The sequence below is a fragment of the Capsella rubella genome, unplaced genomic scaffold, assembly GCF_000375325.1.
Source record: "Capsella rubella cultivar Monte Gargano unplaced genomic scaffold, Caprub1_0 scaffold_8, whole genome shotgun sequence".
Lineage (NCBI taxonomy): Eukaryota > Viridiplantae > Streptophyta > Magnoliopsida > Brassicales > Brassicaceae > Capsella > Capsella rubella.
Window position 1 is genome coordinate 9,583,146 of NW_006238916.1, and position 19,451 is coordinate 9,602,596.

The 19,451-nt window shown below is 40.1% G+C and overlaps 8 protein-coding genes and 2 non-coding genes across 12 annotated transcripts; 8 read left to right on the forward strand and 2 right to left on the reverse strand.

The window, feature by feature from the left end:
- Positions 1-237: 237 nt before the first annotated feature.
- On the forward strand, positions 238-4,644 carry LOC17875020 (eukaryotic translation initiation factor). Its single transcript, XM_006279977.2, has 9 exons — positions 238-690; positions 1,385-1,456; positions 1,561-1,668; positions 1,768-1,977; positions 2,080-2,183; positions 2,301-2,388; positions 2,481-2,831; positions 2,918-3,160; positions 3,276-4,644. Exons 1-9 carry the CDS (start codon positions 517-519, stop codon positions 4,272-4,274), a joined length of 2,349 nt encoding a protein of 782 aa, XP_006280039.1. The 5' UTR covers positions 238-516; the 3' UTR covers positions 4,275-4,644.
- LOC111829100 lies at positions 1,103-1,208 on the forward strand. The gene has a single exon (XR_002832659.1). It is a non-coding gene; the product is annotated as a small nucleolar RNA snoR103 (small nucleolar RNA).
- A 268-nt stretch (positions 4,645-4,912) lies between the features above and the next one.
- LOC17876970 (protein MULTIPOLAR SPINDLE 1) lies at positions 4,913-7,301 on the forward strand. 2 transcript variants are annotated; one of them, XM_023787097.1, is made up of 10 exons: positions 4,913-5,105; positions 5,298-5,355; positions 5,486-5,632; positions 5,752-5,808; positions 6,000-6,109; positions 6,196-6,214; positions 6,321-6,434; positions 6,530-6,728; positions 6,811-6,881; positions 7,097-7,301. In XM_023787097.1, exons 1-10 carry the CDS (start codon positions 4,935-4,937, stop codon positions 7,288-7,290), a joined length of 1,140 nt encoding a protein of 379 aa, XP_023642865.1. In that variant the 5' UTR covers positions 4,913-4,934; the 3' UTR covers positions 7,291-7,301. The 2 variants fall into 2 exon arrangements, with proteins under 2 accessions (XP_023642865.1, XP_023642862.1); XM_023787094.1 differs by having other exon boundaries at positions 6,000-6,079; positions 6,166-6,214.
- TRNAM-CAU lies at positions 6,926-6,997 on the forward strand. Its single transcript has one exon. It is a non-coding gene; the product is annotated as a tRNA-Met (tRNA).
- A 255-nt stretch (positions 7,302-7,556) lies between the features above and the next one.
- On the forward strand, positions 7,557-8,091 carry LOC17875152. Its single transcript, XM_006282091.2, has one exon. It carries the CDS (start codon positions 7,692-7,694, stop codon positions 7,950-7,952), a length of 261 nt encoding a protein of 86 aa, XP_006282153.1. The 5' UTR covers positions 7,557-7,691; the 3' UTR covers positions 7,953-8,091.
- Positions 8,092-8,108: 17 nt separating this feature from the next.
- Positions 8,109-9,308, reverse strand: LOC17874999 (F-box protein SKIP1). The gene is made up of 2 exons (XM_006281754.2): positions 8,934-9,308; positions 8,109-8,835 (listed from the first exon to the last, which is right to left on the reverse strand). Exons 1-2 carry the CDS (start codon positions 9,263-9,265, stop codon positions 8,262-8,264), a joined length of 906 nt encoding a protein of 301 aa, XP_006281816.1. The 5' UTR covers positions 9,266-9,308; the 3' UTR covers positions 8,109-8,261.
- A 166-nt stretch (positions 9,309-9,474) lies between these two features.
- LOC17877196 lies at positions 9,475-11,365 on the reverse strand. The gene is made up of 4 exons (XM_006281542.2): positions 10,759-11,365; positions 10,265-10,335; positions 9,929-10,166; positions 9,475-9,834 (listed from the first exon to the last, which is right to left on the reverse strand). The coding sequence occupies exons 1-4, from the start codon at positions 10,858-10,860 to the stop codon at positions 9,619-9,621; spliced, it is 627 nt and encodes a 208-aa protein (XP_006281604.1). The 5' UTR covers positions 10,861-11,365; the 3' UTR covers positions 9,475-9,618.
- A 658-nt stretch (positions 11,366-12,023) lies between these two features.
- Positions 12,024-12,872, forward strand: LOC17876197 (early nodulin-like protein 1). Its single transcript, XM_006281966.2, has 2 exons — positions 12,024-12,254; positions 12,342-12,872. The coding sequence occupies exons 1-2, from the start codon at positions 12,080-12,082 to the stop codon at positions 12,710-12,712; spliced, it is 546 nt and encodes a 181-aa protein (XP_006282028.1). The 5' UTR covers positions 12,024-12,079; the 3' UTR covers positions 12,713-12,872.
- Positions 12,873-12,984: 112 nt separating this feature from the next.
- Positions 12,985-14,989, forward strand: LOC17875498 (APO protein 2, chloroplastic). Its single transcript, XM_006280408.2, has 4 exons — positions 12,985-13,127; positions 13,232-13,353; positions 13,546-13,898; positions 13,980-14,989. Exons 1-4 carry the CDS (start codon positions 13,100-13,102, stop codon positions 14,809-14,811), a joined length of 1,335 nt encoding a protein of 444 aa, XP_006280470.1. The 5' UTR covers positions 12,985-13,099; the 3' UTR covers positions 14,812-14,989.
- Positions 14,990-15,233: 244 nt separating this feature from the next.
- On the forward strand, positions 15,234-19,430 carry LOC17875823 (probable cyclic nucleotide-gated ion channel 5). 2 transcript variants are annotated; one of them, XM_023781177.1, is made up of 9 exons: positions 15,234-15,378; positions 15,568-15,613; positions 15,712-15,859; positions 16,148-16,730; positions 16,891-17,103; positions 17,425-17,735; positions 17,922-18,033; positions 18,175-18,411; positions 18,584-19,430. In XM_023781177.1, exons 3-9 carry the CDS (start codon positions 15,831-15,833, stop codon positions 19,250-19,252), a joined length of 2,154 nt encoding a protein of 717 aa, XP_023636945.1. In that variant the 5' UTR covers positions 15,234-15,378; positions 15,568-15,613; positions 15,712-15,830; the 3' UTR covers positions 19,253-19,430. The 2 variants fall into 2 exon arrangements, with proteins under 2 accessions (XP_023636945.1, XP_006281531.1); XM_006281469.2 differs by lacking the exon at positions 15,234-15,378 and having other exon boundaries at positions 15,402-15,613.
- The last annotated feature ends 21 nt before the right edge of the window (positions 19,431-19,451 follow it).

Sequence of the window (19,451 nt, forward strand, 5' to 3'; positions counted from 1 at the left end):
TGCCTCCAGTGAATTACAATGTGCTTGATCCTGCAGCAAACACTAGCTGGGGAGCTCTATTATTACCCTTTGACATTGTGCTGTGGACGAGGAATGAATGATAAAAGCTTAGAAAGTACATAATGACGGAAAAACCAATGAGGGTGACGAAACAAAGAGACAACAAAACAAAAGCAAAGGACATAACTGTAACTTAATTGACAAAAAACGTTAAGGCTATAAGTGTGTCTGGTTCGGGTAAAAAAGAAAAGGGAATAAGACCCTAAATAAAGAGAAGGGATTGTGTCTCCTTCTCGACTTCTTCTTCTTCTTCTTCTTCTTCTCAATCTCAACCTTTTCTCTTCTCTTCTTCGCTAACGGCAGAAGAGAGAGAGAGACCAACAAAGCCGATCCCTCCTCTCCGTCGATTATCGGATTCAGCGATTCATCGTCGCTGAAAAGGCTTCTACCTTTAGCTTTCCTCTCGTCGATTTTGGTTGTGAGATTCGGTTCGATCTAGGCAGTTTAGATCGAGGTATGCAGCAGGGCGATCAAACGGTGCTGAGCTTGAGACCTGGTGGCGGTCGAGGAAACAGACTCTTTGGTTCCTCTTCTTCTTCTTCGTCTCTCTCTTTTGGCTCTCTTTCCTCTTCGGATCTACCTCTTCTTCGTCCTCATGGTGGTGCTCCTGCTTCCTCATTTCCCTTCAAGGTACCCTCATTTCTCGGCGCCAAGCTCCCCTCTGTATATTTGGATCTAGCTCTTCTTCTTCCTCGGACTTAGAATTTTTCTGTCTGGATATGGTCTTGTTGATCTCTGGTGTCTTACCGTGAGCTGAACTTAAATCCAATTTTATGATTTTATAGCATTCAGCAGCCTTTTGGTTCGGAATTACAATCTTTGGTATACTACTGATTTGATTATCTCTAATGTCTGAAAGCATTTTGATTTGCGAGTTTCATTGCATTGTATTGTTAAATTACTACTGAGCTCATGTTGGATTGTGGTTGCTTCCCGACCACATAGAATCACGTGTCTGCAACATACAGAATTGAATCTCATTGGTGTATATGCATATACTATTGATGCAAGCAATTTGTTTGTCCTGATTCTTAGTCGCGCACTTAAGTATGTGTAGCTGCTGTAAATATGGACGTATAATGATATGTAGGCTTTTAGGTGGGCATTTTATTAGCTGCTATTTGCTCATAAAGGACCTACTGACATTTTTTCTACTTCTTAGTTTCATCAGTTATGCAGGCTTTATGATACACGTATTATCCTCTCTTTATTTTCTACTGAGTATTTGTGGTTCTTTGTCTCCTTTGTATGCCACTTCTTATATGATTTTGTGTATTCACTATTAGATAATGAAGATATATCCTGGGTTATGCTTTTATTTCAGGGTGGAGACTCAAGGTTCGATGGCCGTGAACGTGTGAAATACACCCGTGAGCAGCTCCTGGAACTTAAAGAGGTGATTATTTCATGTAAAAAGTATAGGATTAAGGCTGGTATAGTCTCTGTTGTTCGTCTTTGTTCTTCCTTATTTTATGTAACTGACTCCTCTCATATGTACAGACTACTCAACTCTCTGATGAAATTCTGAGAGTCCAACGGGAAACTGCAACAGAACTGTTTGGGGAGGAAGAGACTTGGCCCCGTGGGGAAAGTGTCGTAAGCAATTTGGTATAGTTTTGTTGAAACATATATTTTGCATTGTTTTCTCTATCAGGAAGTTTCATGAGTTTTAGGTTTTAATACAGACTTATTATCTTAATGGTCCAGGTTCCGGTTCAATCTGCAAGTCGCTTCTCTGAGCCAGACTCTCGCGATTGGCGTAGCCGTTCTGCTCAACCTCCACCCGCTGGGGAGGAAAGGTCGTGGGATAATCTCCGTGAGGCTAGAGATTCCAGGTATGTTGAAGCAAGCCAATATAATCGTCAAGACCAACCTAATTCGCAGTATTCAAGGGCACAAATATCATCCAACAAAGGGGTAATTGATCAATAAATTAATGTTTTTTTCCTCTTCTTAATCCTTTACATTCTGGCATGATTTCTTATTTTTCTTACTTATTTGTATTTGTATATCATGTAGAACCAGGGTGGACCAGCTCCTGTCCTCGTCAAAGCCGAAGTGCCGTGGTCAGCTAGAAGAGGAAACCTTTCCGAAAATGATCGTGTTCTGAAGACTGTGAAAGGGTAATGCCGTTGAGATAGTTATTGGTTCTCTAGAATTTTGCATAATTTTTCTTACTGGCAACATAAAGAAATTAAATCAAGCTTGCACATTTACAAATATATACTTTTCTTGTCCAGGATACTGAATAAGCTTACCCCTGAAAAGTATGACCTTCTTAAGGGCCAACTTATTGACTCTGGTATCACATCTGCTGATATCCTGAAGGTGTACCCTATGTCTCAAGCACATATGAAGTCTTGGTTGAATAATCTAGGCTGTTTGTGTAGCTAATCGGTATTCTTTTCTTTTGTGTGTAGGGTGTGATTACCCTTATTTTTGACAAAGCTGTCCTTGAGCCGACCTTTTGCCCTATGTACGCGAAATTGTGCTCTGATATCAATGACAAGCTGCCCACCTTCCCACCTGCAGAGCCTGGGGATAAGGAGATCACATTTAAGAGGGTTCTGCTGAATATCTGTCAAGAGGCATTTGAGGGCGCTGAAAATTTGAGAGAGGAGCTTAGACAGATGAGTTCTCCAGATCAGGAGGCTGAGCGGAATGACAAAGAAAAATTGTTGAAGCTCAAGACTCTAGGAAATATTCGTTTGATCGGTGAGCTTTTAAAACAAAAGATGGTTCCAGAAAAGATTGTTCATCACATTGTTCAGGTGAATACCTATAAGTTCACACATTTTTGTAGGCAACTTTAATTTAGGTATCTAGCATAACCTTTATTAATTTGGTCTGAGCACAGGAGCTTCTGGGGGCCGATGAGAAAGTTTGTCCAGCAGAGGAAAATGTCGAAGCTATTTGTCATTTTTTCAAAACTATTGGCAAACAACTTGATGGAAATTTGAAGTCAAAGCGGATCAATAATGTATATTTCAGGCGCCTAGAGGATCTGTCAAAGAATCCTCAGTTGGAACTGCGTCTGAGATTTATGGTTCAGAATATTATCGACATGCGCTCTAATGGCTGGGTTCCCAGGCGGGAAGAGGTATCCTAAGTTTAAAAATCTCATAATGCCTCAGTTTTATGAGTTACAAAGTTGAGACTTGTTTGCTGGTGCATTGTGTAGAGGTTCTGATGTTCAATTTACATTACTTGTGCAGATGAAAGCAAGAACTATAACCGAAATCCATACTGAGGCGGAGAAGAATCTCGGTCTCCGACCAGGTGCCACTGCAAATATGAGAAGGGGTATGGCTTCTGGAGGTGGGCCTGTGAGCCCTGGCCCTGTCTACCCTGGTGGGCGACCTGGTGCGGGTGGTTTGATGCCTGGTATGCCAGGGACGCGAAGGATGCCTGGGATGCCCGGGGTGGACAATGATAACTGGGAGGTACCCCGGACGAGATCAATGTCTAGACGCGATGGGCCAGGATCGCTGCATTCTCCAGCAGTGAGCAAGTCGGCTTCAATGAACACTAGGCTCTTACCTCAAGGCAGCAGCGGCATTATGAGTGGCAAGACAAGCGCCTTGTTGCAGGGAAGCGGTTCAGTGCCGCGCCCAGTTGCCATGACAGCAGAATCACCAGCACGCTCAACTGCACCTCTGACCGTACCAGTTGCGGTGGAGAAACCACAGCCTAGTGCTCCCACGTTGAGCGAAGAAGTGCTCCAAAGAAAAACAAAGTCGCTTCTTGAAGAATATTTCAATGTCCGACTTCTTGATGAAGCTCTGCAGTGTGTAGAGGAGCTGGGGTCGCCTTCATATCATGCAGAGTTTGTGAAGGAAGCAATATCCCTGTCCCTTGAGAAAAGCCCACCTGTTGTTGAGCCAATTGCTAAACTCTTGGAGCATTTGTTAACAAAGAAGGTGGTCTCACCCAAGGATCTTGAAACCGGGTTCTTGCTTTATGGTGCTATGCTGGACGACATTGGAATCGATCTTCCTAAGGCACCAAACAACTTTGGTGAGATAATGGGAAACTTGATTCTAGCTGGTGGTGTGGATTTCAAATTGGTTAGAGAAATTATAGGGAAGATGGAGGACGATAGGTTCCAGAAGATGGTGGTCGATGCAGCTGTGCGCACTGTGGAGTCAAGCGAGCAGGGGAAGTCCCTGTTGGCCTCACAGGCAGCAGAGGTTAAGGCTTGTCAGAATCTGTAAACGTAATCATTGCTTTACGATTTTGCTCTCTGGGTCGAGGCTTGTGCGATGAATGTTGTGTTGTAAGGTTGAAGGAGGAGGAGAAAAGGATTCTCAGAACTCAAAAAGAAAAAAGAAAAAATAGTTTTGCTCTTCTTTTAAGCTCCCTTTACGACATTATTCTCACTACTCTTCTTTGTCTCTGTTGTGAGGATGTGTCCATGTTCTTTTTTGTATTTCTTCTTCTGTGACTTCTCTTTTTTTTTGTTTGACCTTTGCATTTTTGTTTTACGGTCTCAGTTATATTATTCAGTTGACTGTTGTTGAGACTTGAGAGAGACCCCTATAAACTGGTCGGTTCATATAATTACATTGGAAATGTTTGATCATCCTTTTTTTATTAACCTAAGCTAAACATAAAGTCATGCATATTTACCATAAGGGACCTAAGTCTTCGAGCCAAAAATAAAACGGATAATTGTTAAACATTGAAACATTTCTGGGATTTTCTGCAATTTTCCCAAATTAAACATAAGCCTTATCGATATTAATGGGTTGGATTGGGCTTTGTAAAGCGTCACAAAAGCTCTCCCGCGCAGGACAGAGAATCCTTATTAATTTATTAATTTATGATTCCGAAAATTGAAAACTTTTTTTTTTTGGTCTCATTTTGAACAAAAAATGAGTATGAGCGTCGCTGAAGCAAATCACAAGAAGAAGGAAGAGTCGCTGAGACTAGCGATCGCTGTTTCTCTACTTCGATCGAAGATCCAGAATCGTCAATCATCATCTTCTTCTACTTCCCGTTGTGATGTTCTCTCTGAAACTGATGCTCTTCGCTGGAAACAGAAGGTTAACTTCTCGATTTGTTCTGTATTTGGGTTTAAACCTTCTCGTTTCTCTTCGCAACTATCATATAGTGGAATCTGATACATTTCTAGGGCTACATTTCGATTTATGTTTAGAATTTAGAAATCTAGGTCATATGATTTGTGTTTTCTCGGTTGTGAGACGGACCTTTGAGATTTTTGATTTTGAAATCAGGCTAAAGAGAGGAAGAAAGAGATTATCAGACTCCAGGAAAATCTCAAGGATGCTGAAAGTATTTTTCTGTCTCTCTAAACTTTTGAAGAATTGTTTCTGTATTTAATGATTCTTAAATGGAAACAAGGTTTTGAAAGATGTTTCTAAAACTGACTGGTTTCTTAACTAATGCATTTGGTGTCATTTAGGTTCTTTTCATCGTGATTTATTCCCAGCGAATGCTTCTTGCAAATGTTATTTCTTTGATGACTTGGGAGCATTCAGCGGTAGGAGAATTGGGGAAGCCTCTGAAGCCAGATTTAACGATGTTCTTCGTCGTAGATTTCTCAGACTTGGTAGTTCATTTTCCCATGTTTTTTTCCATCATCCTAGTAGTTTGAACCGTTTGTACTCTCTTTGTTACCTTTGTGTTTGTGGCCTTAACTAATCAGCTTGTGTTATCGTTTATCTCTAGCGAGGATAAGGAACAGAAAGGAATCAACTCAATCATCTAAAAGATTGCGGTCTTCAGGTTTTGTTAAGGATCTTCCTTTTCCATTATATCCTATTTATATTTTCCTTAATGCAGTTTACAACACCATACCATAATATGACCCAGATGTGCTATATGGGAGAAAGAAGTAAAAAATATACTTAATGTAACCAAGTAGCACCAGTTCATTTTCTGGGACTTGCTTGTTTGAGTTGAAACTTTGACTGCAGAACCAAAATATGAAGAGGAAGCAGAGCATCTAAGGATATCTATTGATTTTCTCCTCAAACTATCTGAAGCAGACTCCAATGTTAGGCCTTCTTGCTTAAATTTTTTTCTGGTAATTTTCACTCTTGAACACTTTTCAACTTTGAACTTGCTTCTTATGTTCTGCAGGCCTCTAATTTCAGCAATTGGTCACATCAGGCTGTAGATTTCATATTAGGTAACATTATTAAAAGTACCTGAGTTGCAAACAAATAAATTAAGATCCTTAGATGCAATTCCTTTTATTGCTTATGAAATAATACGCTCTTTTTGGCATGTGCAAGCTTCACTGAAGAATCTGATATCGATGGGAAGGAACTTAGAATCTGTTGAAGAATCGATCAGTTCCATGATTACACAGTTGATCACAAGAATGTGCACCCCCTTCAGATTAAATGGTAACTTTAGCAGTTTAATAATAATTCTTACTGCATTTTCTTTCTAGTTATCATTTCTAAGATTTTGTTTTGTGTGTGTATACCATCTGTTGTAGAGGTGAAACAACTAGAAACAAGTGTTGGCTTTTATGTCCAACATTTGATCCGTAAACTGGCAAGTGAACCATACATTGGACAGCGTGCAATATTTGCTACTTCTCAGAGAATATCCAGTTTAGCAGAAAATTTGCTGTTTATGGACCCATTTGATGAATCATTCTCATTCTCAGAGATGGATGAGTGCATGTTTATACTGTAAGTATTTCAGATTCAAAAGAGATAATGTGATTCTATGATAGGGATGCTGATCTTGATTATGTTGTCTGATGAACCGCAGGATACAGCTAACTGAGTTCCTCATATGTGATTATTTGTTGCCCTGGGCAGAGAATGAAGCATTTGAAACTGGTAAATTAAATATTTAAATAGTATTCATAATACATTATCAGCAAATCAGAGTGGCGCAGCGGAAGCGTGGTGGGCCCATAACCCACAGGTCCCAGGATCGAAACCTGGCTCTGATAGAAGTTGCTTTTTTTTTTGTTTTTAACATCATTAATCTGTTTTAAAGCTATTTAATGACAAATCACAAAAGATGCTGAGATTAGTTGTCTTATCCGCAGTTATGTTTGAGGAGTGGATATCATCAATAGTCCATGCGCGGAAAGCAGTAGCGGCTTTGGAAGAGAGAAACGGATTGTATCTACTCTACATGGACCGAGTCACAGGGGAATTAGCTAAACGAGTTGGTCAGATCACATCTTTCCGGGAGGTGGAACCAGCCATTTTGGACAAACTCTTAGCCTACCCAGAATGACACCTTTCCAGGTTAGCATCTACTCTGTAAAAATTTTTAAATTTGGAGCCTTTTCCAATTGTAGTTCATCAAACAAAGGTGTGTGGAAAGCAAGTTGCGCTACTTTTACTTAAAGGTAACAATTGTTGATGCGGTAATCATATTATTGCAGAAAAAATGCCAGAAACTGTGAGAACAAAGAATTGGTCGATGTCGGCTTTCAACTTTGGTCGATGATCGTTTTGTATTTATTGGACACCTAGTTCTCCAGCGAGTCAAATGTTGGCTCCACATAACATTATAATGTTTATCTTATCATTTCATATCTCCATCAACCCACCAAATATCATTTAATATGTCCAACTTACAAAATATCTCTTCTTTATAATCGCAACAGAGGGTTATCTTATGTTAGAGCAGAGATGGGTGATATCAAACGTTTACTCATCCTAGCGATCTTTTTAGTCATGCTCTCGTCACAGTCCCTTCTTTTATGTTCAGGTCAAGGCGATGAGGAAGCTGGTGTGACGAGGAAGCTTGGAGTATTCATAAGGAAAAGGGGAGGAGGATTCAGTAGGAGACCTAGAGCAACCACCACGTCTGCTTCTGCAATACCTTTGTCAGGCTCCTTCCATATGATTGCTTGCCTTGCCACCTCGTTCCTGCTTTCTCAACTTTTCTAGGTTTCTTCTCCTGTATAAAATGGTCTTCTTTTCTACTTTCCCAACAAGAATTGATGTAGTCGACAGTAGTACCACGCATGTGTAGCGTCAACAAGAAGAACTCTTTGAGTATATAATTAATTCACATAGAATTGAGTTATACGTAGCGTGTATATGTACAACTTTAATGCTTAATACTGTGAGCTCTACATCGGTCTTTTTTTCCAAGGTTTATTAAACCAAAGAGCTGCTATATAACCACATATAACAACCTACCCAAGTCAGAACTATGGGCTGCTTTATTACAGAACATTGAGTCGTGTATGAAAATCAGATTCTCATGGCATGTATATCAAATCTCTCGTCATAGAGTCTCCAATGACCATATCTCTCGGTCTGCGCCACATCCCCTGACCTTGGCACATAAACATCTGGTTTCTTCACCTCCTTAAGCCACTTAAGCCTTGACACATTGTTTGCAATGTCACGGGTTGACAGATGCACACACCCAGACAAGTCCAAGTACTCTACCTTGGGACAACCCTCGCATATCGAAGCAAGACCCTTGACAGATAATCTAGAGAACTGAATTTCCAAACGCTCTAGGTTGATCATGTGTTTTCCAATGGCATCAGCTTCTGTGTCGCCGTCTTGAGGACAAGCGTCTAAGTACTCTGCAGGAACAGAGCCTATGTGTCTCGAAGACCAATCCATAAGATTGCGTTTCAGGATCCTCAGGTTAGGACAGTTTCTACCAATCATCACAAGAGTGTCGTGAGATATCTCGTGACAGTAACTGATATCAAGCTCCCTTAGACCCTTGCACCTAAACGCTATCTTCGTCATAGATGCGTCTGTCACGTTGGGACTGCTTCTAATGGCAAGAACCTGTAGATTCGGGCATCTATTGATATTTCCAAAATCAGAAACTGGTCCTTAGAAAATGCAAAAAACAAAGGAAATCACAAACTCAATCATGATCTTGATGAGAAATATACTTACCTATCCGCTGCGTAAGAGAGAGCGTAGTCGCTGCAATGGCGGACGCGGATCTCAGTAAGACCTCCGTCGCTCCAATCAACAACTGATCTGAGCATTGAGTCAACCTTCCGCTCGAAATCAGGGGACCACAAGTGAGACGACTCGGGATATGACTCGAACCATGGCTCCAGATCGAAGATAGACCAGAGATACGGATCTCTGCAAACGGTTAGCCACGACTTCCGAACGAACATCGGTCCCGTCCATAGCTCCTGAACTGAAAGCCTCGAGATTATGTTGATAAGTATCTCTGGAGCCAATCCGCCCCAGTCAGACCCGTCTTCTTCCTCCATAAAAAGTTAATTGTTTCCGTCTCAGACTTAAAGATCGGTTCTTTTCTGTGTTCGGTAATGACCACTTTAAAAGTGTGTGTCTCTTTAGACACGTGTCAATACATCTAACCGTTGATTATGTTCCTTGACTTTTGGATCACTTCCATTGATTTGGTCTACTGACACATGTTGATTGTACAAATGTCACTTTTATAGCACGACACCTCAGGGATGGAGAAGGGATAAGGTTTTTCATGTTTTCAAGTCATCACAATTGGATATGTTTTGAAGATAAGTAAAATAAACAGCTAAAAATTGATGTGAAGCTATGTTACATAATAATACTTTGAAGAAGAACAAAATGTTCTTGCTTTCTAGACTCTGAGAGCTGAAACAGGATCTTGCCATGAAATTTTCCTCTTAATTGAACCGTTTCCACCATTCCTGCAAGACGATAGCTTCATCTCTTTTTGCTGTTGCTGTTGTTGGAACTCAGTGCTAGTACTCACTCTCTTACATGAACTACTTTCTTCCACTCTTATCTTCTCTTGATCATTGTTCACTGCCTCTGTTTCTTCCTCCTCTTCTCCCTATAAATCAATTTATAAGAGTTGGTCAAACGGGTTTTGGAAAGAGTTAAAAGGACAGGTTGGTTTCTTTGTCCACATTGAAAGATGTGCTTACAGATACTTGGTTTAGATCAAACAATGGAACTTTTCTCTTAAGACTGGTGTTGGTTTCATCGTGAACCTTTCCCGAGTGGTTCAAGTCAGGAAGCGAAACGTGTTTAGTTTCCACTTCACTTCTCTTGTTAGGAGATACTTCTACTCGGATCTTCTTCCCACCATTTGATCTTCCTCTGACCTTTCTGATATCTTGTGGCTGTTCTTGTCTCAAATGTCTGTATCTCCGCCGCAGAAATCTGATAGAAGAGGTTAAACTAACGATATAAAACCACTTGAGAAAAAACACATCAAGGACTAACGATATAAATGTTAAGTGATTGTAAGTATATTTTACCCGACTTCAGCCATTAGTGTTGCCTTCCTTTTTCGTATTGTCTCTAACCGTTTTCTCATAGCTTCGGTTTCCTAGTGTATTCCAACAAATAGCAACACACGTCAATGAAAGCTAACACAGAACCAAAGGGAAGAGAAACGAACCATAGAGGAGTAATATGCACACAATAAGGTCTTCATCCTAAAACTATGCTTAAGACTAAACTCTTTCGATCAGTTTAAGATTAACAGAGATTTGTATAACTAACTAACTACCCATAGAAAAGTAACAAGCTTTATGTCTTTTAAGGAAGCAATTAAACTTAAAAGTTTCTCTCTTTTCCGGGTTTTCCGAGCAGCTGTGAGACCAGATCAGGTAGAAAAATGTAAACCTTGAGCAAATGAAATTACATTCTCAGATCCAGAGAGACAACTAGACAAGACCCAGAACTGAAACTTGATCTAAGTAAACTAAAAAAAAAAATTTTAAAAGAGAAAGAGAGAGAGAGCTCGTACCATATGCAATTCTTGATAGTCTTGCATAAGGCAGTGATGCCTGAGCCTGACCTTTGGATCCTTAAAAGGCTTAGGATTCGAGGGACCGTGAGTTAGGTTCATGATATGAACACAAGAAGAGTGATAACAGAATCACAGAAAGAGAGAGATGAAGAGCAAAAAATGAAACTGAAGAAAGAAAGAAAGAGAAAGAGAGAGAGATGAGAGAGAGAGGAGGAAGGTTCTGGGTTTCGTGTAGTAATCTAATATCAATCTGAGGAGAAGTCAGAGAAGGACAAAGAAGCAGAAAAGAAGGACACATCATGTTGTTGCTGTTGTTGTTGTGAAAAAAATAAAATAAAGGCAAACTTGCTTTTTTGGAGGTGAGTGTGTTGTTGGGTTGAGACAGCAGTGATGAAGATGGAAGCAGACTTGTGCAGGAAAGGGGTAAGTGTGGGATATGACTTGTGCACTAAATTTTGGTGTTAGAAGATGTCAAAAGAAAACAAATACACATACAAATAAAAAAAGCAGCAACCCACTTCCTTTTTTCACCTTCTCTTTTTTTTTTTTAATTAATGGGTTTGGTTGGAGAGATCTTCAAGAAACAAACTCCTCTCTCTCTCACTCTCTCTCTTTTGTTTCTTGTGTTCCATTGTCGTCTGTAAAAATATTATGTTTTATATCTTCATTCTTCTAAACTGGGTCCATTGAATAGAGACCGATGAGAATGGAGGTTGAAATATACATTTCAGACTTTTAATATTCTTTATTATCAGTAATGAGTCGTGAATAGTCAGATTGTTGAAGAGAGAAAAAAAAAAAGATTCGCCTTTACGTCTTACACTAATATATACGTATTTTGCAGAAAAACTCTGCCTTCATTTCTGGAAACTGGTGTTTTCTTATTTCTTTATTACAAAATCCAACTATTAATTCCCATCTTCCTTTTAGTCACATGCATTCCATTTACTCTGCTCAACCCTAGGAAAGAAAAAAACTTTTTGCATTTACATCGATGATTGTAATGTGTTTAATGCAGCGATGACCATTCAGCTGATGCAATAGTGAAAAGGGTTGGTCACACAATTTACACACCAGCTCTGTTCTGTAAGACTGTAACGCTTAGCTTCTTCATTTTTCACGAGCTTCGTTTTTTTTACATGATGGTCGGTCACGTTTTGATTGATAGAAGGGATTTGTTTGGATTCAAGAACCCTTTAGACCTCTCCATCTCCTATTTATTCTTGCAAATTCTCATCATATGATTTATACTAATCGAGATTAATCACACAAAAAAAAAAAATCGTTAAACTTGTTGTATAGCTATTTTAAGGCCACAATGTCTTCACTTATGATAATGTGTTGTTTACTTCTGTTGTCGTTTGGTTTGTTTTCTGAAGGTAGAGAGATTCTGGTGGGAGGCAAGTCCAACACATGGAAGGTTTCTGAAACTACAGAGGAAACACTAAACCAATGGTCAGGGAGAACAAGATTCAAAATTGGAGATACTCTCTGTAAGTGTAGTACATTGAACTTTGGTACGTAACGTAGCTAACTAGCTATATTTATTCTCATAAAATTTCTGTTTTGCTTTTCGATAGTATGGAAATACAATGCAGAGAACGATTCAGTCTTGCAAGTGAAGGAAAAAGATTACGAGAAATGTGACAGATCAGAGCCAATGAGAGGATACAAAGATGGTCACACCAAGATAGAGCTGAAGAGGTCAGGTCCTTTTTACTTCATAAGTGGGGAAGAAGGACATTGTCAGAGAGGAGAGAAGCTTCGTGTCGTCGTCTTGTCTCCGAACCACAACCGAAGCGTTGCTGATGCTCCTGCTCCTGTAAACGTCGTCTTGTCTCCAAATCACGATGCGGCTGCTCCTTTAAACGCTCATATCACAAACAAGGGAAGCCTGAACAGAGCATGGAGTTTGATACTTCTTCTCCTGCCATTAGGCCTTTTGGTCTAAGTCTTGTTACCTCTTTACCCAATTTGGTTTTTTTTTTTTCTGGTACCCTGAGACCTGAGTCATGTTTTTATACAATGTTTGTTTTTTTTTTTTTGGTTTGGATCAGAAAGAATTGTATCCTAAATTGGAAAGAAAAATTAGAAAAGGTTTAATGGTTTTATCCTTGAACCCGGTTCTATTACACAACTGTAATTGGGAAACAAATGTTAATCTATGTGGGCTGAATAAGAATTTCAGTCCATTAAAGGCCCATTCTATTTAAAGGTTAAACAGTTAAGCCTGTCCACAATTTACACATTTAGCTATCATCTTCGTCTCCGAGACTGAGAGACCGTTCTCTTCCTTATCTTCCAACCTTCTAATGGTTTAATCCAGCAGTTGTCGACGATGTCGATAACGTACTCGGCTATTTCCTGTAAGTTTCTTCTTCATTGTCTTTCGAACCGAACCTTAATGCTTAAATTTCAATCCTTTATGGTCAGATTGTGATTGCTTTTGGTTCCCGTTGTTTTCTCCCAGCCGGTACAGTTTCTGGGTTTTCACCTAAAAATGCACCTTTTGCTGCTATTCAGAGCGTGCCCAGGAGACAATTTCTCAATCCTAACCCTTTTTCTGGACTTGGGTTCTCTCCTTCTCTTCAGGTCAGATTCCTTTACGAGTCAATATTATCCAATTATAATAAGACCACACCTTGTTGCATCATATACGATTACGTTTCTATTTTCAGCTGTTGATGAAATTATTGTAGCTTCACGAATCTAAATTTAGTGTGTAAACTTCATTCTCTAGTAGAGTGTCAAGCACTTACTGTTCTGTACGAATATGTTGTGCAGGGAAGTATCATTGATTTCAGACTTAATTTAACTTCCAGAGTTGTGCTTAGTGAAAAGCGTCGATCTATTCCATTGGTTGTCAGAAGTGATCGTGCTCAGAATGAAGACTTACCTAAGCAGTACGCAAGGAGAGAGAAGAAACCCTTTCCAGTGCCAATTGTGGACCTGAGACGAGCCGCCAGGGAGAGAGTCAAGAATAACAAAGACAAACCTAAGAGACCTCTACCTCCTCCTAAAAATGGTATGGTTGTGAAGAGCCTTGTGCCTCTTGCTTATAAAGTATACAATGCAAGAATCAGATTGATCAACAATCTCCACCGGCTTATGAAAGTTGTTCGTGTCAATGCTTGTGGGTAAATTTTCTTATTCTTCTTGTTTCATTAGCGGTCAGATTGAGTGTGGTCTTTTTTGATGTTGTTTGATTTGTCTTTTAGGTGGTGCAATGAGATCCATGTTGGACCTTACGGGCATCCATTTAAGTCGTGTAAAGGTCCCAATGCTTCGCAAAGGAAAGGTCTTCATGAGTGGACTAACTCGGTCATTGAGGACGTTATTGTTCCTCTTGAAGCCTATCACCTCTATGACCGCCTTGGCAAGCGCATCCGTCATGATGAGAGATTCTCGATTCCCCGAATTCCTGCTGTAGTTGAGCTCTGCATTCAGGGCGGCGTTGAAATCCCCGAATTCCCAACAAAAAGGAGAAGAAAACCAATTATCCGCATTGGCAAAAGCGAGTTTGTTGATGCAGATGAAACTGAATTGCCTGACCCAGAGCCTCAGCCTCCTCCAGTGCCATTGTTAACTGAGTTACCTGTCTCAGAGAGCACTCCACCTTCTAGTGAAGAAGAAATGGTCTCCCTAGCTGAAGAAACGTTACAGGCCTGGGAAGAAATGAGAGCAGGAGCCAAAAAGCTTATGAGAATGTATAGGGTTAGGGTCTGCGGGTACTGTCCCGAGGTTCACGTAGGTCCAACAGGACACAAGGCTCAGAACTGTGGTGCATTCAAGCACCAACAGAGGAATGGCCAGCATGGTTGGCAGTCTGCAGTGCTGGACGACTTGATACCACCAAGATATGTTTGGCATGTTCCTGATGTGAATGGGCCGCCAATGCAGAGGGAGCTACGAAGCTTCTACGGGCAAGCACCTGCTGTTGTGGAGATATGTGCTCAGGCTGGTGCCGTAGTACCTGAGCAATATAGAGCTACAATGAGACTAGAGGTTGGAATTCCTTCAAGTGTAAAAGAAGCCGAGATGGTCGTTTAATATAGAAGAGCTTGTATAATACAATTCTTCTTGTACAAAATCCTCCATGCAGCCTTATTTATATTTACTACATGGTTTTATTTTTGTATGATGTTTTCCACATTTGTAACATAAAAATTCTAATGATTTGTAGCTTTACTTAAGAATTAGAGCCTGTTAAAGCTGTGTTCTTTCTTCATCGATTTGAGCAATTAAGTATGATCGTGGGCTTATTCTCTGAAGAATCTTGTAACAAAAATTAATATGGTTCAAGTCAAAAAGTCACAAGTTCGAATTAAATTTGATGTAAGTTAGAAATTAGAGAATATTATTACAAATTTTAAAGTTAAAAGCTTTGTAAAACATCAAATTATCAAGGTAAATATGTCATTTGACTCGTTTTCTTCTTCGTTGCCTTTGGCTTGTGTGTGTGTGTGTGGGGTTCTTTTTCGGTAAAGTGGATACCACTTGTCTGCTCTGGTCGCTTTATACAATACCCACTTTCATCTTTTGTAGTTCGTAGTTGTTCCTCTTATTGTAAAAGGCTATCCTCATCAACGGGACCCTTGAAGTCGTCTACCTAGCTATGTAAGCCTCTGTCTTTGTCTCTTTCTCTTACTTCAGCTTTCTCTTGCTTCAGCAAGTTCATTTCGATTCGCCTCTGTTCTGTTTCTAATTTTGTTCTGAGATTCATTTCTCCTTTTAAGATTGGTTCGAGCTCTACCTCTCTTAATTTCTTACTATGTGAGCATCTTTCATCAATTTCTTTTTATCCAGTTGAGGTGATGCTACTTCGCTTCTGGTGTGGACCATACTGTTCAGAGTAAGTCCATCTTCATTTAGCATAATTTTGAAAGCTTCATTTAGTTACTTGGGTCTTTCAAAGGTAAATACTTTAAGTTTTGTTTTGGGATGATGCAGTTCAGCGTGATTAATGATTAGAGTCTGTTAAGCTGTGTTCTTTCTTCATCGATTTGAGAAAGTGATCGTGGGCTTATTCGTTGAACAATCTTGAGGTATCCTGGTTCCTATTAGCAATCATGGCAGGCAAACGAGAAAATTTTGTGAGGTTAGTGCATCCTTTTTGTTTAATACCGAGATCTGACATTCAAACGTTATATCTTTATAACAATATTCATTTGCAATGATGCCCTCAAGAGATCAATTCCTATTATATTTTTTATCCAAAACTTCAAGTTTTACAACTCCTTCCAGTTTTCTCTTTTGGCAATGCTTGTTTTCTGATGAAACTAGTATGATTTTCTTCCAATTGAGAAGATCTATCGACCTGAGACGAAGAGAAAGGTCTATCTATTTTATTTAGTTATTCAGTTGATTCGTTATTCTTACTGAATAGGGTGGATGATTTGGACTCTAGGTTACCATCATCATCTGTAGCCTTCCAACAGAACTACACTTCCAATTTCAGTGGTCAACTTCATCCTATTCATGGAAGCAATGACACATCTAGGTCCTTCAAGAAAGGTATCCAAAAGGGTTCCAAAGGGCTTAAGTCGATCGGCCGCTCACTGGGTTTCGGTGTTTATCGAGCAGTGTTCCCAGAAGACCTTAAAGTATCTGAAAAGAAGATATTTGATCCTCAGGATAAAATCCTTTTGTACTGCAATAAGTTATTTGTTGCATCATGTATTCTATCAGTGTTCGTGGACCCTTTTTTCTTCTATCTTCCTGTGATTAATGGTGAGTCCAAGTGCCTTGGTATCGACAGAAAACTGGCTATCACAACAAGTACATTGCGAACTTTTATCGATGTGTTTTATCTCGCTCACATGGCTCTCCAGCTCAGGACTGCTTATATTGCACCCTCATCCCGGGTCTTTGGGAGAGGTGAACTTGTGATTGATCCTGCACAGATAGCAAAGAGATATTTACAACATTGGTTTATTATTGACTTTCTCTCTGTACTTCCTGCCCCTCAGGTTGGTAAATATAAGCTTAGGATCCATTCAGTAATTTGTATGTTGGACAACATCCTTGCTTTATGTTGTTGAAAGGATGCATTAGTTGGTCACTAAACATCTCTGTTAAGAGCCTTTTTCTAGTTCTAGATTTACAGTATTCATTTTTGTGTATTTGCAGATTGTAGTTTGGAGGTTCTTGCAAAGTTCAAATGGGTCGGATGTATTAGCTACAAAGCAGGCCTTGCTTTTCATTGTTTTGGTTCAGTATATACCGCGATTCCTACGCATCTTACCCTTGACCTCAGAATTAAAAAGGACTGCAGGTGTCTTTGCGGAAACTGCTTGGGCTGGTGCCGCTTATTATCTGCTTTTATATATGCTTGCAAGTCATGTGAGTGTATAGCTTTCTCTCTTTATAATTGACATTCTTTTCTGTTCTATACTTTCCCCAGTTATGTGACAGTGGCACTAAATGTGCAATACCTGGAATTAGTTTCATTCCCATTTCATTGTAGTGAACTTATGTTCAAATATTTAGATTCATAAAACATGTAAAGGAGTTTATTGAGCTTTCTGGTTAAGCCGTCACTGTTTACTTGTGAATTGTGATATCCTATGCAACCTTACCTTTTATCTGAGTTGATGTTTCATGGGATCTCATATGTCATTTTTTTTATGAAGAGCAACTCTGATTGAGCCACTGATCTTGCAGATAGTTGGAGCATTTTGGTACCTTTTAGCTTTAGAACGTAACGACGCCTGCTGGCAGGAGGCCTGTAAAGATGCAGGGAATTGCAGCACAGAATTCTTGTACTGTGGCAATCAAAACATGGACGGCTATGCTGTTTGGAACAAAACCAAGGAATCTGTTCTTCAGTCTAGATGCCGAGCTGACCTCGATGATAATAATCCTCCATTTGACTTTGGGATTTATACACAGGCTTTATCGTCTGAAATTGTCTCGTCTCAAGACTTCATCGTCAAATATTGTTACTGTTTGTGGTGGGGCCTTCAGAACTTGAGGTAACCATGTTAACTCCTTTTGTTCTATCACAACTCAGTCAAAAGTAAAGAAATGACTATTGCTTTGATCTTTCCAATTCTCACGAAACTAAAAGTAATTCAGCTCCTATGACCACATGGTTTCTCAAATTTATGCGTCTATGAGTTTCAGATATTCATATAGTACTTTTCATTGTTGCACCACAGTACACTTGGACAAGGGCTTGAAACCAGTACATACCCGATGGAGATTATATTCTCCATATCTCTCGCCATTTCTGGGTTGATCCTCTTTGCTCTTCTCATCGGAAACATGCAGGTGAGTATTTATGGTGCAACCGTAGCTACTTCCGTGATCAATAGAAATTTTTTGTTAGTTCTTTCAGTGGAAGCATCATGCATAAATTTGTTTCCGCTGGATATAAGGACTATCTAACGACATTTTGCAATCTTGGGACAGACATATCTCCAATCTCTTACCATCCGGCTCGAAGAAATGAGAGTAAAGAGGCGTGATTCAGAACAATGGATGCATCACAGAATGTTACCACAAGATCTTAGGGAGCGTGTGAGGCGCTATGACCAGTATAAATGGTTGGAGACACGTGGTGTAGATGAAGAGTATCTCGTTCAGAATCTCCCCAAGGATCTCCGGAGAGACATCAAGCGGCATCTTTGTCTGGCTTTAGTGCGCAGGGTAAGATCTCCTCGCTGTTCCTTATTCGACAACCTTTTGAACATTTAAGACCCATTGAATAACAGTCGGGTGATAACTAAACTAGCTCTTGAGCATCGACAACCTAGCTTGGTTCATGATAGGGTTTCTTTTGGACATGCCTAGTAATACTGGCATTTTACCATAATATTAGGTTCCACTGTTTGAGAGCATGGATGACAAGCTGCTGGATGCGATCTGTATGCGGTTGAAACCATGCTTATTTACTGAGAGTACTTATTTAGTGCGGGAAGGAGACCCTGTAGATGAGATGCTATTCATAATACGTGGTCGGCTCGAGAGTGTGACAACGGATGGAGGCAGAAGCGGTTTCTTCAACCGCAGTCTCTTGAAAGAAGGAGAATTCTGCGGTGAAGAGCTTCTGACATGGGCATTGGATCCAAAATCAGGTATAAACCTGCCGTCTTCCACGAGAACCGTGAAAGCTCTAACAGAAGTAGAGGCGTTTGCGTTGACCTCGGAGGAGTTGAAGTTCGTAGCAAGCCAGTTCCGGCGCCTACACAGCAGGCAAGTGCAGCACACTTTCAGGTTTTACTCTCACCAATGGAGGACTTGGGCTGCTTGCTTCATCCAGGCTGCCTGGCGTCGATACTGTAAGAGGAAGAAGATGGAAGCGGCCGAGGCAGAAGCCGAGACCATCTCCAGCTCAACCACCAGCTCTTCATACTCCATCGGGGCAGCATTTCTTGTCACTAAGTTTGCGGCTAATGCACTTCGCACCATTCACAGGAACCGGAACACCAAGATCAGGGAGTTGGTCAAGCTTCAGAAGCCTCCCGAGCCTGATTTCACTGCTGATTGATGAATGAGCCGCTTGTAACATGCTTGTTTATAACTATAGCCTATAGGAACCACTACGATTGAAATTATATACAAACATTCCATGGGTTTAGAGCTGCTTACTGTCTGTCTGTAATATATGAAGTACAAAAACAAAGCCGGCATAGCCGTTGGATGAAATAAATAGACGACTAAGATTATACGCCAGTTAAAGAATAGGT

Bases quoted from the DNA above. Each gene is read 5' to 3' on its own strand.
- LOC17874999 (XM_006281754.2), bottom strand. From the start codon at position 9,265: ATGGAGGAAGAAGACGGGTCTGACTGGGGCGGATTGGCTCCAGAGATA. The intron at 8,836-8,933 runs GTAAGTATATTT...AAATATCAATAG, and splicing joins CTCTCTTACGCAGCGGATAG to ATGCCCGAATCTACAGGTTC.
- LOC17875823 (XM_023781177.1), top strand. From the start codon at position 15,831: ATGGCAGGCAAACGAGAAAATTTTGTGAG. The intron at 15,860-16,147 runs GTTAGTGCATCC...CTTACTGAATAG, and splicing joins AAACGAGAAAATTTTGTGAG to GGTGGATGATTTGGACTCTA. The intron at 17,736-17,921 runs GTAACCATGTTA...GTTGCACCACAG, and splicing joins TGGGGCCTTCAGAACTTGAG to TACACTTGGACAAGGGCTTG.
- LOC17875020 (XM_006279977.2), top strand. From the start codon at position 517: ATGCAGCAGGGCGATCAAACGGTGCTGAGCTTGAGACCTGGTGGCGGT. The intron at 2,389-2,480 runs GTGTACCCTATG...TTTTGTGTGTAG, and splicing joins CATCTGCTGATATCCTGAAG to GGTGTGATTACCCTTATTTT. The intron at 3,161-3,275 runs GTATCCTAAGTT...TTACTTGTGCAG, and splicing joins GGGTTCCCAGGCGGGAAGAG to ATGAAAGCAAGAACTATAAC.
- LOC17875152 (XM_006282091.2), top strand. From the start codon at position 7,692: ATGGGTGATATCAAACGTTTACTCATCCTAGCGATCTTTTTAGTCATG.
- LOC17876970 (XM_023787097.1), top strand. From the start codon at position 4,935: ATGAGTATGAGCGTCGCTGAAGCAAATCACAAGAAGAAGGAAGAGTCG. The intron at 5,633-5,751 runs GTAGTTCATTTT...GTTTATCTCTAG, and splicing joins TCGTAGATTTCTCAGACTTG to CGAGGATAAGGAACAGAAAG. The intron at 6,882-7,096 runs GTAAATTAAATA...TCTTATCCGCAG, and splicing joins GAATGAAGCATTTGAAACTG to TTATGTTTGAGGAGTGGATA.
- LOC17875498 (XM_006280408.2), top strand. From the start codon at position 13,100: ATGTCGATAACGTACTCGGCTATTTCCT. The intron at 13,354-13,545 runs GTCAGATTCCTT...TATGTTGTGCAG, and splicing joins GGTTCTCTCCTTCTCTTCAG to GGAAGTATCATTGATTTCAG. The intron at 13,899-13,979 runs GTAAATTTTCTT...TTTGTCTTTTAG, and splicing joins GTTCGTGTCAATGCTTGTGG to GTGGTGCAATGAGATCCATG.
- LOC17876197 (XM_006281966.2), top strand. From the start codon at position 12,080: ATGTCTTCACTTATGATAATGTGTTGTTTACTTCTGTTGTCGTTTGGT. The intron at 12,255-12,341 runs GTAAGTGTAGTA...GCTTTTCGATAG, and splicing joins CAAAATTGGAGATACTCTCT to TATGGAAATACAATGCAGAG.
- LOC17877196 (XM_006281542.2), bottom strand. From the start codon at position 10,860: ATGAACCTAACTCACGGTCCCTCGAATCCTAAGCCTTTTAAGGATCCA. The intron at 10,167-10,264 runs GTAAAATATACT...CTCTTCTATCAG, and splicing joins ACACTAATGGCTGAAGTCGG to ATTTCTGCGGCGGAGATACA. The intron at 9,835-9,928 runs GTAAGCACATCT...ATTGATTTATAG, and splicing joins TTGATCTAAACCAAGTATCT to GGAGAAGAGGAGGAAGAAAC.